Source organism: Larimichthys crocea, chromosome XVIII (assembly GCF_000972845.2).
Source record: "Larimichthys crocea isolate SSNF chromosome XVIII, L_crocea_2.0, whole genome shotgun sequence".
NCBI lineage: Eukaryota > Metazoa > Chordata > Actinopteri > Sciaenidae > Larimichthys > Larimichthys crocea.
Window position 1 is genome coordinate 8,702,462 of NC_040028.1, and position 15,069 is coordinate 8,717,530.

The following is a 15,069-nucleotide window of genomic DNA, read 5'->3' on the forward strand; positions in this document are numbered from 1 at the left end:
AAGATTCAAGTCAAATAATGAAAATTATGAGTAGTGGTTACTACAAATATTTGACTTGAGGTAGATGAGCAATTTCAATTAAACTTCAATCAAAAGATTCGATTACAAATCAGGAGGTCATGAGTAATGTTTACTCCAAATGTATGAGTTGTTACATGAGCACTTTTGATTCAGCTGTTATCAAAATATTTGAGTACAAGTAAGTTCAGAAAATTGTAATTTTTAAGTTTATCAACTTAAAAAGTTTGATGTAACTTATTACGTCAAATTTTTTGAGTACTGCTAACTTGTTTGGGTTTACAGTGTATACTAGGGTTGAAATCACTGACAGTATAAACAATTGACAGCGTATCCTTGACATCACCCATAGGTTTCCTAAGAGCAATTTTGAAGTTCTGGTCGTCGCCAGATGTGGATCATTGCCTGACTCTCAGTACAGTTGTCATGAACGAGGAAATTAGCTATACAGACCAAAAACTTTTCTGTACCAGGCTGTAAACATGTTTATTTCTGCTGTGAAGTTGGATATTTTAATATGGGTGCTTATGGAGATTGACACACTTCTGTTTTCTTTTCTTTTTTTACATGAATCTCATATATAGATATAGTAGATCCATGCAATACAGTGTTTTTTAAATCTTTAGATATAGATATACTTTTTATTTAAGCGTCTACCTGGGATGCAGCTGGGCTGTGGTGCCAGTTGTACAGAGGAACGATGATTCCTTGACTATTTTCCAGTGACTGCGTTTGGGTGGAGGCTAAAGACAGGTCAGCTGTTGTTTCCCTGCATTGTTATTTTTGCTTTTTTTTTTTTTAAACTGCTCTGAAACAAATTGATTTTTTGAGCATTTTGTACGATGATAACACTCTTTAAACATGCTGCCTTATAAATTTGATGGTATCAGACTAATCTCATGTCTGTCACCTGCAGGCGAATAATCTGACACTGCGGCAGGTTTCACTGGCACTTACACTAATAACTATTACACCTGCTCACATGCTTCAATCTCTTTTTACAGACAGAATAATAGCTTGCTGTTAGGGGTTGGTCTGAAGGCGTGGAAGGTGCATACATGATTCCCACAAGACGAAGCAGAGGTATAACATGAACAAGAAACCTCTCGTATCAGCTTTAGAAATGATTATGAAATGTCTGTCTCAATGTATTTTAACAACGCTGATATCCATATTTCCATATCCACTGATATGCACTGGGACTACATGTCTCATTTTGCTTCACAGGTGTTCTACATTTGTTTATTTAACGGTCATTATATATCTTAAGTTGTAACTAACTTTGCTCCTCAAAGATTAATGTTTTTGCACAACTAACATTTAGCCATATCTATGAAAGGTCGTCATAAGAGGACGAAGGGAAGGAAAGAAGTCTGGATACTTTAGGCGTTGCATGGCAACAGTGCAATCCCAGCCCAGTTGCAGAACTATTTCTGTTGGTGGATCCAAATAAATGGTTAAATAAACAAACTAATCATAATCTGCTGTCACTTATTACTGTAAAGTAATAAATGGTGCTTGTAGAACTGTTGTATAAAAGCAATATCACACTCGAGGTTGTGATGTTAGACTGAATATCAGCACGGATGTGATTCGGTTATAGTTTAAAAAGCCAGCAGGGAGGTTTTCCATCGATTCTACAGATTAGTTATTACTACAGACTTGTTATTTTTACTTGGGAGGTGGAGTTTAATACTACAGAGGAAAAAACACAATTTGAAGGTTTGTTCCACCAGTGAGGGGTCAGGCTGGTGTAGTCATGCTGCAATCTGATTGTGTGTGTGTGTGTGTGTGTGTGTGTGTGTGTGTGTGTGTGTGTGTGTGTGTGTGTGTGTGTGTGTGCCTAAAAGAGAATGATTGACAGCACTGACAGTTTTGGCAGTTATAAAATTCTGAGGTGGGTGTTTTGATTGATGCGTCCAAGCAGGCGGCAACCGTTAGATTAAACCCTCCACCAGTCAGTCCACGCATTGTACAGACACACACACACACACACACACAGATCCATCCGTCCATATCTTTTGCATAGCTCATCAAATAGTTGAAAATAAAACAATAATTGAAAAAATGCCATAATGCACGTGTTCGTATGAAGAGAGAAAACCAAATCGTGACTGTGCTAAATCATATAATTTATTCAACTGACCTCACATATGTTTACAACTCTATACTCTTATAGACACTAGAATATATAAATAGCTGTAATTTCACTGTCAACAAACATCATTTAATGCTGCATTAAAAGTAGACTAATTTGTTCCTATGTTTCTTTTTTGGTATATACATTTATCACACAAAAATACAGCATCATTGCAATTTACGACATATAGCCACAAATGTGCCAGTTCGGTAGCTGGCATTGATTCTTTTTTGTGTGCGTTCAGGTTTGTGAGTGAACCTAAGCTACGACACACTCATTATGAGGCTTATCTGATGAGGAGGAAAGTTTACATTCACATTTAAGTCAAATGAAATCGCCTGACACTTTGCATAGCATCAGACCAGCAGTCACCCCCATTCAGTTTGAAGCTGACGTGTCAAGTCATAAATCCTACAACCGTTATTAATGTTTTAGAGATGAGACAGGATCAGGGTGGGATTTACTGTGTCTTACTGTACCTCAGCAGATATGGCTGCATACGGGGATCAGGTCCCCTTACTCTAAAGACTAACTACAAGGCCGTCTTGCCACCTTAAAGTATAAGGTTGGTGTTACACTAGATTTTTTTTATTGTCACCAAATCCCTTGAAAAGACCAAAACCAACAATGGACTGATCTCACTGACATGTATTGTCTGTGAAGCCTTGTTTCTCTGTGCCATTGAGCACCTTTTCATTGGATGACATATTTCTTAGTTAATACTAATAATAGTAAATACTCAATACAACACCTAATATCTATTAATATGCATGTGAACATAATCCCCTACAAATTGCACTACTTACTCCTCTTTGAGTAACATATTTCTGACATTGTTCTGCCTTAACAAACTTGACACTATGAGCCATTTTTAAAGATTTACATCTGCAGTAGGAATGAATTAACCTGACTCCGCCGGTTGGTTTGAACCATCTCAGAAGTTGTCTTGTTGGGAAAATGGCAGGCACTTTCAAAAAATACTAGGCAGGTGATTGGATTGGCCATCTGTCTATCACTGTCTGTAACAGGCTAACTTCAACCAATCAGATCAGATCTAAACTCAACCGATCACCATAAGCTGGGTGGTGCTTTAGGTTTCTACCCAGCAAGACATTTTTCCTTTCCAGCATCAACAAGTGCTTGTTCATAGTGGGAATTGTTGAGTCTCTGTAAATAATATTTTAGAGTACACTCTATATGGAGCAGGTTTAGACCTTACAGGTGAATTGAATTGCAAGTCCAAAGAAGATCCATCAAGGAAACCCTTCAGTGCAGTTTTTTTTTCTCCAGGTACAACTCTCTAGTTGTGATAAAACTAATGCTACAGCAGCATCTGCGCTAACCCCTACAGGAGTCATCATTGTTGTATTACTGAACAGTTGCACTTGGTTGAACACTGATTGGTCCGAACACCAATAGGACACAAGTGCATAGCACTGACAGGATGGATTCTCGTGGTTCTGTGAATTACCTTGCGAGTCCCTCTGCCTTACAAAGCCAGTGCCATAGATTGGGTAGGGAAGAACACATTGTTGGTTTTGGTCTTAAATGTTGACAATAAATTAAATATAGAATATCACTAGCCTTATCCCTTAATTGAAAAATGATTTCTATAAAATGGGCCACTTTTTAGTGTTCCAAACTCAGTCATTTCTCACAGCTGACCTTTGAATTAAGGCGAGTCCATAGATTCAAAACGACACCAACAAACCACAACAATTCCGAGAGGAGATAAACACAGAATAGTCAACTGGACAATAGCAACACTTAACAATGACAAAAATCACTGTATAAAGTGACAAACTCCTTTGCTTGATTCTCCTTACACTGAGCAGCAGTGTGCCTGACCTACTGTATGTATGAGGCTGCTCAATCAGTATCATTTCTTCATTGAATATAACACACTGTAAAACAACCCCTGACGAACCGTAGTTTCAAACCTCTTTGCAGCATAAATCAAATGTCCTGAGGGCTAATCAACTGGGGATTGGATCGATAATGACTGGTGCTACTAACACCATCCTGGGAGGAACAATCATTTCCTGTCTCCACTAACCTGCTGTGGCTGGCCAGTCAATACAGGTTTAGTACGACCAAACAAACCATCACACACACATACACACATGTATTTCAAAAATATCTTCTGTGAGATTGTTTTAAAGGCCTTTATCAGTCCTTTAAAATGATAGCAATGCACATTAATACCAATCGAAGCTTACTGTAGTGTTTTTGAAATCTCTGAATGACTTTCCAGTCTGCCATTGGGTTCCATTCATTTATATATGAACATGTAAGCATCATACGTGCTTTTATTGTTAGTTGTAAACGCACATTTATTCAAAGATGTACCACACAATCACACAAAAACTACGATTGCAGACTGATTTTCACAACTTACGGCAGTGAATGGAAGGCAATGGCAGACGGATTACAGGAAAAACATTCAAAAATCTAGTTTTATGTCAGATATTTGAATTTGTGTAATGAAAGCCGAGGTTCCTATGGAATTACATTCATAATGTTTGTGATGATTCTGCAGTACACGTTTTACATCCAGTGCAAGCTTTCATTACCTTGAAATCTGCACTTTTACCACTGGAGGTTGTTTAATGTGTTTGACTTTGACACCACAGAGCTGTGTTTGTATCCCATCTTATATGAACAGTTCATGAGGACTTTATGTTTAACTGTGGTCATTATTTTTTCTTGAAGCTGCTGAAATCAATATTTTCATTTTATAAATTGGATGAAATACTAATTGAGTACCAAATGACTTAAAACTGTCACCTGACTCAGCTCCACAGACTGTTTTAGTGTCTTTCAGCTCATTGTTTTGGCTTTTCTGGCTCACATTTTCGTTTTTTGGTTCACTCTCATTGCTCTCATCAACCTTGGTTCCACTACACACTATCTGGCATAGTTAGCAACCAGTTGGTGAACACAGTGGAGTATTCTGAGGCTAATGAGTCAGATATTTCCCTCAGCAGTTGGTGGAGAACAAAACAGAGCTAAAAGAGATTGAATGTTGGATTTACATTCATCAGATTATGTATATATGGGTATGGGTATATTGTAGGAATAATTCTTTTTAGAAATGTTGGCAGTGAACATTAAAAAATGTTAGGACTGAACGTAATCTGAGGTCTTGCAGAATCATCCAATAATAGCCTTTAGTTTTGCAAGTCAAGGGTAAGGACATATTAAGTGAGTATGCAAGGAATAAGTGAGTATGAAAGGAGGATTAAGTGCAAGATAAACACGCAACATAAAGAAAGAAAAAAAAAGAAGAAGTATCTATTGGTCTTCAAGTTAAAAACAATGACAGTACAACGTATGTATCTATACAACATAGATCTTAAAAATATTATTGCTCTATTAATAAAATTCCTCTACGCAAATTTAAAACCTAAACTCTGAAAGGTTTCTGGAGCATTCACTTGATGCTGCTTTGTTGTCACGTGTACACATGTGCATGTACATGAACACACACATACACACACACACACACACACACACACACACACACACACACACGCATACGGTTATATACTCATGGACATAGTGTCTTGGTTAGATATTGCACTATTTTCATTACTCACAGCAAACTCTTATAGATGGCGTCACATAGTGTATGTCTACTGCAGTTTTCCCCTGAAAGTCCCTCGATCACCGTAGCAGCACTTAAATTAAACAGGTTGTAATGGTTGTAGATTCACAGAGTCATGATTAAAAAACGATGAGTATGGTATGCTTGACACAGCTGATTGACGGTCAACCTCCTGGTTCTGGCAAGGGATCTTAAAAAAGAAGGAGGCACCATGTCATCAGTGTAAAACAAAGTTGTGGAATAACTCGGAAGCCTCAGCACATTTTTGTTAATTTGGTCGATGCCTCTTTGATTATCCCTTCTTCTTTAAATTCCTTGGTTCTTTGTGCCTTTGTTGCCTAGTTTTCATTGTGAAAAGCCTCTGGACTAGAAGCTCCATCATCACTGAGGACCTCAGTGTTGGTGAATGTCCCAGCGAGTGACCCACCCAGGGCCTGTGTGACGGGCGCCATCTCTGAAAGATTGATGTTATCATGGTTGCCGACCAGCGTGGCTTTGTCCATGATCTCCTTACTATGCTTGGACACCACGGCATCCAGGAAGTCGTACTTGTGTGACAACATACCGCTTTCAAATAGATACTTTGTCAGGTAAGAAAAGGCGACATTTGCCAAGAAAGATGCCACCATCGACACAGACTTGAACGGGAACCTCTGCTGGATGAAGTGCTCCTCCTCCCCAGTGAGGTGGTGAACTTTCTTCTGATTCACCCAACCAGGGTAGTAGATGAAGGGAGGAAGTTTGAGGTAGGGCTCCCCTCCACCAATGCGTAGCACAAGACCAAAGACATAGGCAGCCACAGAGCCATAGGTATTGGTGCCCTTGACGAATAACACACTGAGAAGTTGGGGAAAGATGATGACGTAGACCAAGTCTGAGCTTAGGTACCACAGGCCGTAGACCGATCCTGTTAACAATGCCATAGCAGTGGCAAGAGCTCCGAACACAAAGATGGTGCAGCGCATCACCCAAACAATTTCATTATCTGAGGCCTGGAGGAGAAAGAGATAAAAGAGTGAAGAAGAAAACATCAAATGTGGAGAAGACAAGGGTCGATATTATCAAATTAAAACAATATTAAGTCTACAGCCATGATAGTGAGCCTGTACTTAGGCACAGTCTTGCTTTGATAACATGATAACACTTGCTAATGAGCATTAAACACAGTACAGCTGAGGCTGATGGGAATCTACCATGATGCACCACCATGTTTCTACATCATAGTAGTGGTTCATGCTTTTAAACCCTACCTAAAACCTTTATACATAATCTAGAAACATTTTGAAATAATTAAAATGTATGGTTCTTTAAAGTTCAAGCTTGTGTCTTTGAACATTGTAAGTATAATAAGTATAATCTTACACATTTGTAAACGACTGGGATGTAACTAGAATTGATTTATTGATTATTTTACTAATGCTTGCAAACTAACAAAAGATATGCTTTAATAATATTGATGACTGACTTACCGACTGCCGAAAGGCAAGCTGATAGATATTCCTGGCAAACATTGAGCTGGCTGAGAGTATGGATGAATCTGCCGACGACATCACTGCAGCCGACACTGCCCCAAGACCAAAGAAGGAGATATAGGGTGGGCAGAGGTGCTGAAGCACTATGGGAAGGATCATGTCTGATTCATCCTTATCCTTTGGAGGGAGGGACCCGTAAGTAGTCTGGTTCCAGTCTGGAAAAATAAATGGGAACTATAGTCACAAATATATTGTAGTCAAAGCTTATTTGGGGGCTTTTTATGAACTGATAAGTCATATTCTTTGTATCCAAGTAGAAGCAATTACTGGGCTCAACAAAAAAAACAATGCAGCGACTTGTGTGAGGCAATTAACAACATAACTAAACACAACTGTACTGGATCCCTTCAGACAAAAGGCTCAACTTTAAGACCTTATTATAATACAATACTCCCTGTGGATATACTTGTTTTAGTTGCTGAGAAACAAAAGGGCACATGTTTGTGTACTGAAGTACAGCAGAGATTATCACTGTAATCCTGAACTCTTTGTCACAATGAGGGGAAAAAAAAGCCAAAATGATGCCAAAAAATCATGGATGGTGATGGTGAAAATATGACATCCATGCAATATCAACTATGGTTAATACACTGATTGGTGCCTATTGGATGATACATGAACCAGTATTGAAAAATACATTATGTAGTTTAATTGCATTTTAATGATACATTTGATTAATAATCACTTCATTAATAATGATTAATGTGTAAGAGTAGCCATTGATTTTCATGAGACATTTTGAGATGATTAAATACAGAAGTTTCCACGGATGTAGGCGTATTGTTTGTCAAGTGGAAAGACTTAATATTTAAGATAATAATAAGAGTCTACAGCTGTTACTGTACTGTACTGTACTGCTTTGAGCTAACTGTATGCTAAGACAGTGACAGTGCTGCAGGCACAACATAATGTTTACCATGTTCACTATTATAGTTGGTAACAAGCACAAAGTACAGCTGAGGCTGATGGGAGTTATGGGAGTATGTGTTCATAAACCAAAGTGTGCATCCATTCTTCACTCTACTATTGTCCCATTTAGTGGAGGAACATTTGCTCTCGTTTCTCAACCCTCTGACATCGTTCATCCTCCAGGGGTATACATACTGCATTCTCTCCCTCCCCTGGATATTCACAAGCAGTGGTTGATTAGCGCCCGTTATACATGAAACAGCTTCAGACGGACGAGATTAATTAGCTCCTCTTCAGATGTAATATTAACTAAATCGGCATGGTCTGATGGCTCTCTTTTCTGCCCGTTGTGACAGGATTTGTCTGATGTTGTTTACCCTCCAGATACTGTATGTATCTGCATTTACACATATGAAAAAAAAAAAAGGCTGCTGGGGTGTAAACAACCCAGGAAGGCATTGTGTTCTCTTTGATCACACTTTCCTGTTTGAATAAAGGATCAGATTCTTAAATGTTTTGATTGTCATTGAATATTTAATTGACTGATTAATCAATATATATGTGTGTCTGTGTGTGTGTGTGTGTGCATGCACATCATTCACAGATCAGTGCCTGATGTGTTTGTGCCCCTTTGCGATATAACAGCTGCAATCCAGACTTCTACAGAATATAAACATTGGTTGACATTGCAATTTGGTCATTTTTGTGTCATTTGTAGGCATCTAATCCAGATGTAAATAACATTCAGTCATAGCTATTTCATCAGTACTGAATCAATACTTTAGACAATATTTAGTCCACAGGTCCTTGTGGTCTGAAGTGCTTGAATATGGTACATTTCAAAAGCATCCACATCAAAGTGACTAAGGAATTGAATGCTGGGGTCCCCAGAATAGCTTTAAAGCAAAGCATCTGTATGTGTGTGTGTGTGTGTGTGTGTGTGTGTGTGTGTGTGTAGTGTGTGTGTGTGTGTGTGTGTGTGTGTGTGTGTGTGTGTATTTACCAGTGGAGGCCCCTATAGCTCCTATGAGGACAGAGGGGACGGCCATGACCAGGCAGCCGAAGGCAGCGAGGAAAGAAAGGACCTGGGCATAGGTAGCTGAAGAGGCAGAAAGAACCCGTTGAAAATAGACCTGCCAGGGAATTCCCCCCAACATCTAGAAACAGAAACACCATAGTAAATACAGACACCAAACCAATGCATAACAGTCATCTACACCACTGTTACAAATCACTACGCATCTTCCAGTTATTCTGATAAATATTCTGTTAGAGGGAACCTCTAACAAACCCGGTGCCTTTACTGCACATTATAAAGCTTAAACCACCTTCCTGTAACAGTGAAATCAAAACATGCATGTAGTTTGTTTTACACTAATTTACTGTCTCTTGATTTATTTTCTGATTTAAAAAAATAGCTTACCAGCAAACAGAAGTTGTCCACCCAGAGCCATGTGTCTTCAGACTCAATCGTCCCCAGCCAGGGCGACTGGTAGATTTCTTCCCTGGCTGAAACACTGATGTCTGACACAGCAGGATTGGACATTGCAAAGGGCACGCTGATCCACTGATGGAGAGGAGGATATCAGAATGCAAATGCTTTTATTGTTATCGTATATATTCATCAAATATATTTTATATAGACTCTGGCGCTGGACCCAAGATCTACATTGTTCTAAAAGGTTTTGTATCATTTGTTGACTTTAGATATAAATCAGCATGCAGAGGCGGACCTGAGCGCCAGCCATTGAGACTGTAAAATGAAGCTAATGCAGAAATGCCCAAAACTGCAGTTCCTCAAACAGCCACTTACAGTAAGGCTGGCTACAAAACGAGTCCCCAGATGAAAATATCAAGCTTCACAGCAGAAATAAACATGTTTACAGCCTGGTACAAAAAAACTGTTTTGGTCTCTATAGCCAATTTCTTGTTCATGACAACAGTATGGAGGATGATTTTTTTTAATATAACCCATTTAAATGATATTAAGGCTTAAAGTTACGCATAATTAATAAGGCCACTTTGGTTAACAGACAGGTGCTGTCATAGGTAGTTTGTTTGAGATATCAGTCGTCAGACTGCAAGGACGGTGACCTTGTCCACCACTGAGCTTTACAACGGTTCTTCAGAAACCTGTGGGTGATGTCACAGAGACTACGTCCATGTTAATGCAGTCTATGGGTGGACCAAAACTAAAAACTGCTGTATGTGATGGGGCATCAGTAAGGAGAAAACTGAAATGCATTAAGAGTGAAACCGTTCCAAACACTGTACCCTGTCGAGGGTACTTTATACCGTTTTATCTGCTTTATATCTACCACAGGGGCATCCAAGCACTTCTGTTGTGTTCAAACACCCATTGGTTAAAAAAACACCTCAAAGATTAGTATAAAATATTGGCTAATGATAGCTTCATGTTTTGATCTGAACAATACAGATTGGTAAAACCCTACTTAAATCATCCAAAGCCTATCCATTGCCACCTTCTAAAGTCCCGAGCTTGAAGGGTGTTGACAGTGAAACTCACCAAGCCCAAAAAGATACAGAAGAGCTGGACTACATCTGTGTATGCCACAGAGTAGAGTCCCCCAACAAGTGTGTAGAAGATAGCTATCATGGCCGAGATCACCACTGACATGTTGATGTTTATGTCCACGATCACACTCAGAGTGGCACCTATAGGACACACATCAGGATCATCACATTGTCAAAGTAAAGGGGAAAAGTAAATTGGTTAACTCAGTGTGGTTCTCATAATGAACTTAGACTTTATAAGTAAGTGATCCTGTCCAATAATCACCTACCCAGGGCAGATAAAATGGCTGCAGACCAGAAGATTTCCCCCATGAGTGCGGGGATGAAGAGTAGGCCGCCCATCCTTTTTCCATACAGCTGCTGGAAGGGATCCAGCATTGTGACGTATCCGCGTGAACGCATGGGTTTGGCAAAGAAAAGGCCACCTGAATGATGTCAGACATATGATGTTTTTGTGTGGCATTACATTTTACGTGCCGACTGAATCAAAAAGTTTCCACTGCATCACTGTACAATGATGTAGAGTGACAGAAACAAAAGAAGATATAATACTATAATAGATTACTTGTAATACTGACCTAAAACATGCAGATTTACTGGTATGATTCTTTGACAAATACGTTGATACTATTAATCTGCAGCAACTCCTGTATTCTCACAGTTTGATACTATTAATCTGCAGCAACTCCTGTATTCTCACAGTATATGACACACACTTTTTCTTTTTCTTTTTTTTTTACAGCGTAATTAAAGTAAGGACTTAAAAAGACACTGGTTCTTACCTACTACCAGGCTGAGAGCATAACCAAAGGGGGCCTGTGCCCAGGCCAGTCCACAGCCTGGAAGGTAGACATACTCTGCTGTCCCATTAATGTAGCCCCCACCCACCCAAGTAGCTGAAAACAAGGAAAAACACACAAAAAAACACAAGCTAAGTAAAGCTGTGAAATAAAATACTGACTTTTATTAAGGATGCCATACCATGTTGATTCTAATAACAAGAATCCTAGAAGTGATGGTTGTATAGTGGCGATGGAGAGGAATCCACTAAATCTTAGTTTGCCGATTAAAGATCGGACTTGGGAAAACAGAAGTATATTTGGGTTTAGGTGACAGTTTGGACTTACAGCACATAGTTAAAACTTTTCAGTCATCAGTTGTTGCATCTTTAAGTGCTCCGAAATGTCCTGATCGTAACGTTGAAGCGTTTTGTAAGAAATCATATTTGTGGCCGCAGTGCTGTCTGTGCGTAAAAGACGGAGTTGGTAGTTTTTATTGCCTTTTTCTGACTTCATATGATACCCAAACGCGTCAAAATGCACAGGTCAATTTGAACACTTAACCAACAAACAAAAATTCAAACATCTCCCCGTAGGTAATCAGCTCACCGGTCATTGTGAATCCACCAACGAATAACCCTATGTCCCTTCCTCCGACCATAATGCTCTCGCTCCGATCTCCGCCATCGCCAACACCGGAGTTCTTGTTCTTCCACGCGGCCCAGATCCCCACAAACAGAATCAGGAGGTAGAAGATCACAATAGCCACGAGACCCTCGGCGTGGATGGCCATCTTCCCTTCGTCCGCTTCCTCCCGCCGAGATCAAGTGCTATTGCGCACGGAGTACTGGAATTTCATGGAGAGAACTTTGAAGAGAAAAAAGTAGAAACACGTTTCTATGGACCGTGTTCGAGTTTGAATAAATATTTTACAGAAACCTCATCTTGTGATAATTTTCTATCACCTCTATTAACAGCACAGACGCTGTAAGCACAGGTCTCTTATGCGCGTTACGCGGAACAAGACGGAACCATACAAAACTATTAACCCAATGATCAGCTTTAAAACAATACTGTCATCTATCAACAATTTATTTGAGGTTATCAATTTCTTAAAAGCTGCAAGAGTTAATCTGGATAATATGATGATATGTTGTTGGATGATATAATTCCTATATTACAAACAGACAGTTAGAAGATCCAAATGTCACGTTTTCTATGCACCGACCATGTTACTGAAAATGATCAGCTGTGATAATTAAAAAACCCCTGTTCGCCAAAGTAATATTAAGACATAAATCCGAGCTTTTTTCAGATCAAGCCTCAAATGTAGAATCACCATGAGAAAGCAAAGAAAACAACACCAGGAGAAAATCTTACCCACGTTTCAAGCGAAAAAGCTGCATTCTCGAGTTTAGGCGGTCCACTCAGTGAAGTCATTTTTTTAAAAAGTGTGATAAAGTCCCCGTATCTATGACATGCAACACAATAAATTATTAAAACAAACGACCAGCTGGAGCTGAATCACTCTTTGATGTTAAAAATTCAGAAATAATTCTTCCTTTCCTTTGGTCTTTGTTTAAAAATAAGAAGATGGACTTGTTGGTTGAAAGCTATGAAGAGTGGCCATACCTTATCGTGCCCAACTGACGCACATAGCAAAGCAAGAAGAGCAACCGGCACTCCATCATGTGTCTTAAAATCAAAAGATGTCAGTCAGACTCATCCCAAAGTAGAAATAATGTTATTGATCAGAGGAGTGCACAAATTATTGGTGCTGCACATGTCACCCAGCTTTTAAAAAAGTTGGGAATGTTTTACGCGCCTTGCTGCCTCGCTCAAATTACAATTATAATCCGATTTTTGTGCCAATTTACTCCCGAGATGTCGGTTGGTTTATAATGTATTCTTAAAAAACGCGTTCAGGCTGCTCTGTAGCCTAGTCTGGTGTGAATTTGGACCGACATGATTTTGTTTCCTGTTCTACCGTGCGTAAAAGGCCATTAATACGTCCCAAACCCAACGCACCGTAAAAAAAAATAAAAAATCAACTCCATTAACCAAAAGACAACTAAAACAGATGCTTTGGGGTTTTGTGTCCGATGTGCTGCATCACTAGAATCAAACCTGTGGGTTTCAGCTCCCCCGTTGCGCTGACACCATGGTTCCTGGAGACCGGTATTGCATTATTGATCCCTCTTTAAATCAACATCTGTCACTATGGTCAAATGCAGTTAGAGTCAGCCAACATATATTAGTAAAAGAAGAAAATGTTAGACTTGATCTTACCTTTCCTTTGAGAAACAAATCTAATGGGATTACAGGAGTAGGGGCTCCAAAAAGTATTTAAAAAAGACGATTTTGTTTAGGAAATGTTCAGGTAGCACAAAGTATTCCTCTTGGACGTCCAAACACAGGTCTCCTATGTTGTTTTTTTAAAAAACACCAATGCTCGTCGGAAACAGAGAGAGAGAGAGAGAGAGAGAGAGAGAGAGAGAGAGAGAGAGAGAGAGAGCGAAGCTGGAGGTGGGTGGAGGGGTGGAGATGAATGGGAGTGGTGGGTTTATTGGGTGCTGTCAGGGTGAGTAGATGGTGGATGAATGTCTTCCAGGGCAGGACGAAAATAGCACCTAATAGAGAGTGGCATGACGCACAACCTCTACGGAAAAGCTTTCCAATATCATAATATCATATTGGCAATGGATGAAATCTTTACTTTGCCAGCTTACATTTCAGGCCTGATTTACGATCTTGCGCAGCTCCCCGTTTGCTCAACGATTGTGCAAAAGCTGGCTGTATGGGGGTAATATTGAGGATGTAAGCCCCGCGTACTTTGTCATTTTACGACCCATCTTACGCATGGAATAACACCTCCTCAAATCACACGTTTTTGCATTTATGCATAAAAACCTTCAAACCAACGTATAAATAGAGATTAGTCATAAGGAAGAAGCAGTGGCGGATTGATGCTGTCTGGTGCTATGGTGTGAAAAAATAAAAAGGGCCCCAAAGTCGTGATGAAACGTTTTCTAGCATGTAGGGCAGCTTATGCATGACATTTTCTCCATTGGAAGGGGACTTTACAGGCCATTGTAAAGAGCATTTAATGCAACATTGTGCAACTTTTCTATCATAAAATAACAGGTTTTAAAACATTTTGATGTTATGTATAATCAGGTGAATGGTTTCATTCCCACTCAGTTGTGCTCGGGTGGAGTATGACCACCACTAAGAATGAATGAAACTCAATGTTTACTGGCTTTCTCTCCAATGTCCTCCAGCTGCTCCACCTCAACTCTTGGTGACTTACAGAGTTTCCTGATGGACAGGTGAACTGTAGCTGCTGCTAGCTAATGTTAGCTCAGTTCGTTAGTTCGGCTAGTTAGTGAGGGGAATGTTAGCTGTGAGACAGTGTTGTGCCAGAACTGGAGCTGGGCAAGTAGGCAAAGTAACTGGGCTCAGCAGCCTCTATGGACATAATGACAGAGGCAAAAAGAAGAGAATTAGGGTGTGACTGAGCTAAAAGGCGCCAGACAAGAATAAATCTGG

At 39.6% G+C, this 15,069-nt stretch overlaps 1 protein-coding gene across 1 annotated transcript; it reads right to left on the reverse strand.

Annotated features, from left to right (window-relative positions):
* Nucleotides 1-2,142: 2,142 nt before the first annotated feature.
* Nucleotides 2,143-13,937, reverse strand: LOC104918665 (high-affinity choline transporter 1). The gene is made up of 9 exons (XM_010730485.3): nt 13,810-13,937; nt 12,130-12,387; nt 11,524-11,637; nt 11,011-11,166; nt 10,734-10,882; nt 9,630-9,773; nt 9,210-9,363; nt 7,235-7,452; nt 2,143-6,757 (listed from the first exon to the last, which is right to left on the reverse strand). The coding sequence occupies exons 2-9, from the start codon at nt 12,311-12,313 to the stop codon at nt 6,104-6,106; spliced, it is 1,773 nt and encodes a 590-aa protein (XP_010728787.1). The 5' UTR covers nt 12,314-12,387; nt 13,810-13,937; the 3' UTR covers nt 2,143-6,103.
* Between the last annotated feature and the right edge of the window lie 1,132 nt (nt 13,938-15,069).

What these genes read in the sequence shown, in the direction of transcription:
- LOC104918665 (XM_010730485.3), bottom strand. Translation starts at nt 12,313, where the DNA reads ATGGCCATCCACGCCGAGGGTCTCGTGGCTATTGTGATCTTCTACCTC. An exon ending in AGCTATAGGGGCCTCCACTG is followed by an intron (nt 7,453 to 9,209) that starts GTAAATACACAC and finishes TTATTTTTCCAG; the next exon opens with ACTGGAACCAGACTACTTAC. An exon ending in AGCTTGCCTTTCGGCAGTCG is followed by an intron (nt 6,758 to 7,234) that starts GTAAGTCAGTCA and finishes TTTCTCCTCCAG; the next exon opens with GCCTCAGATAATGAAATTGT.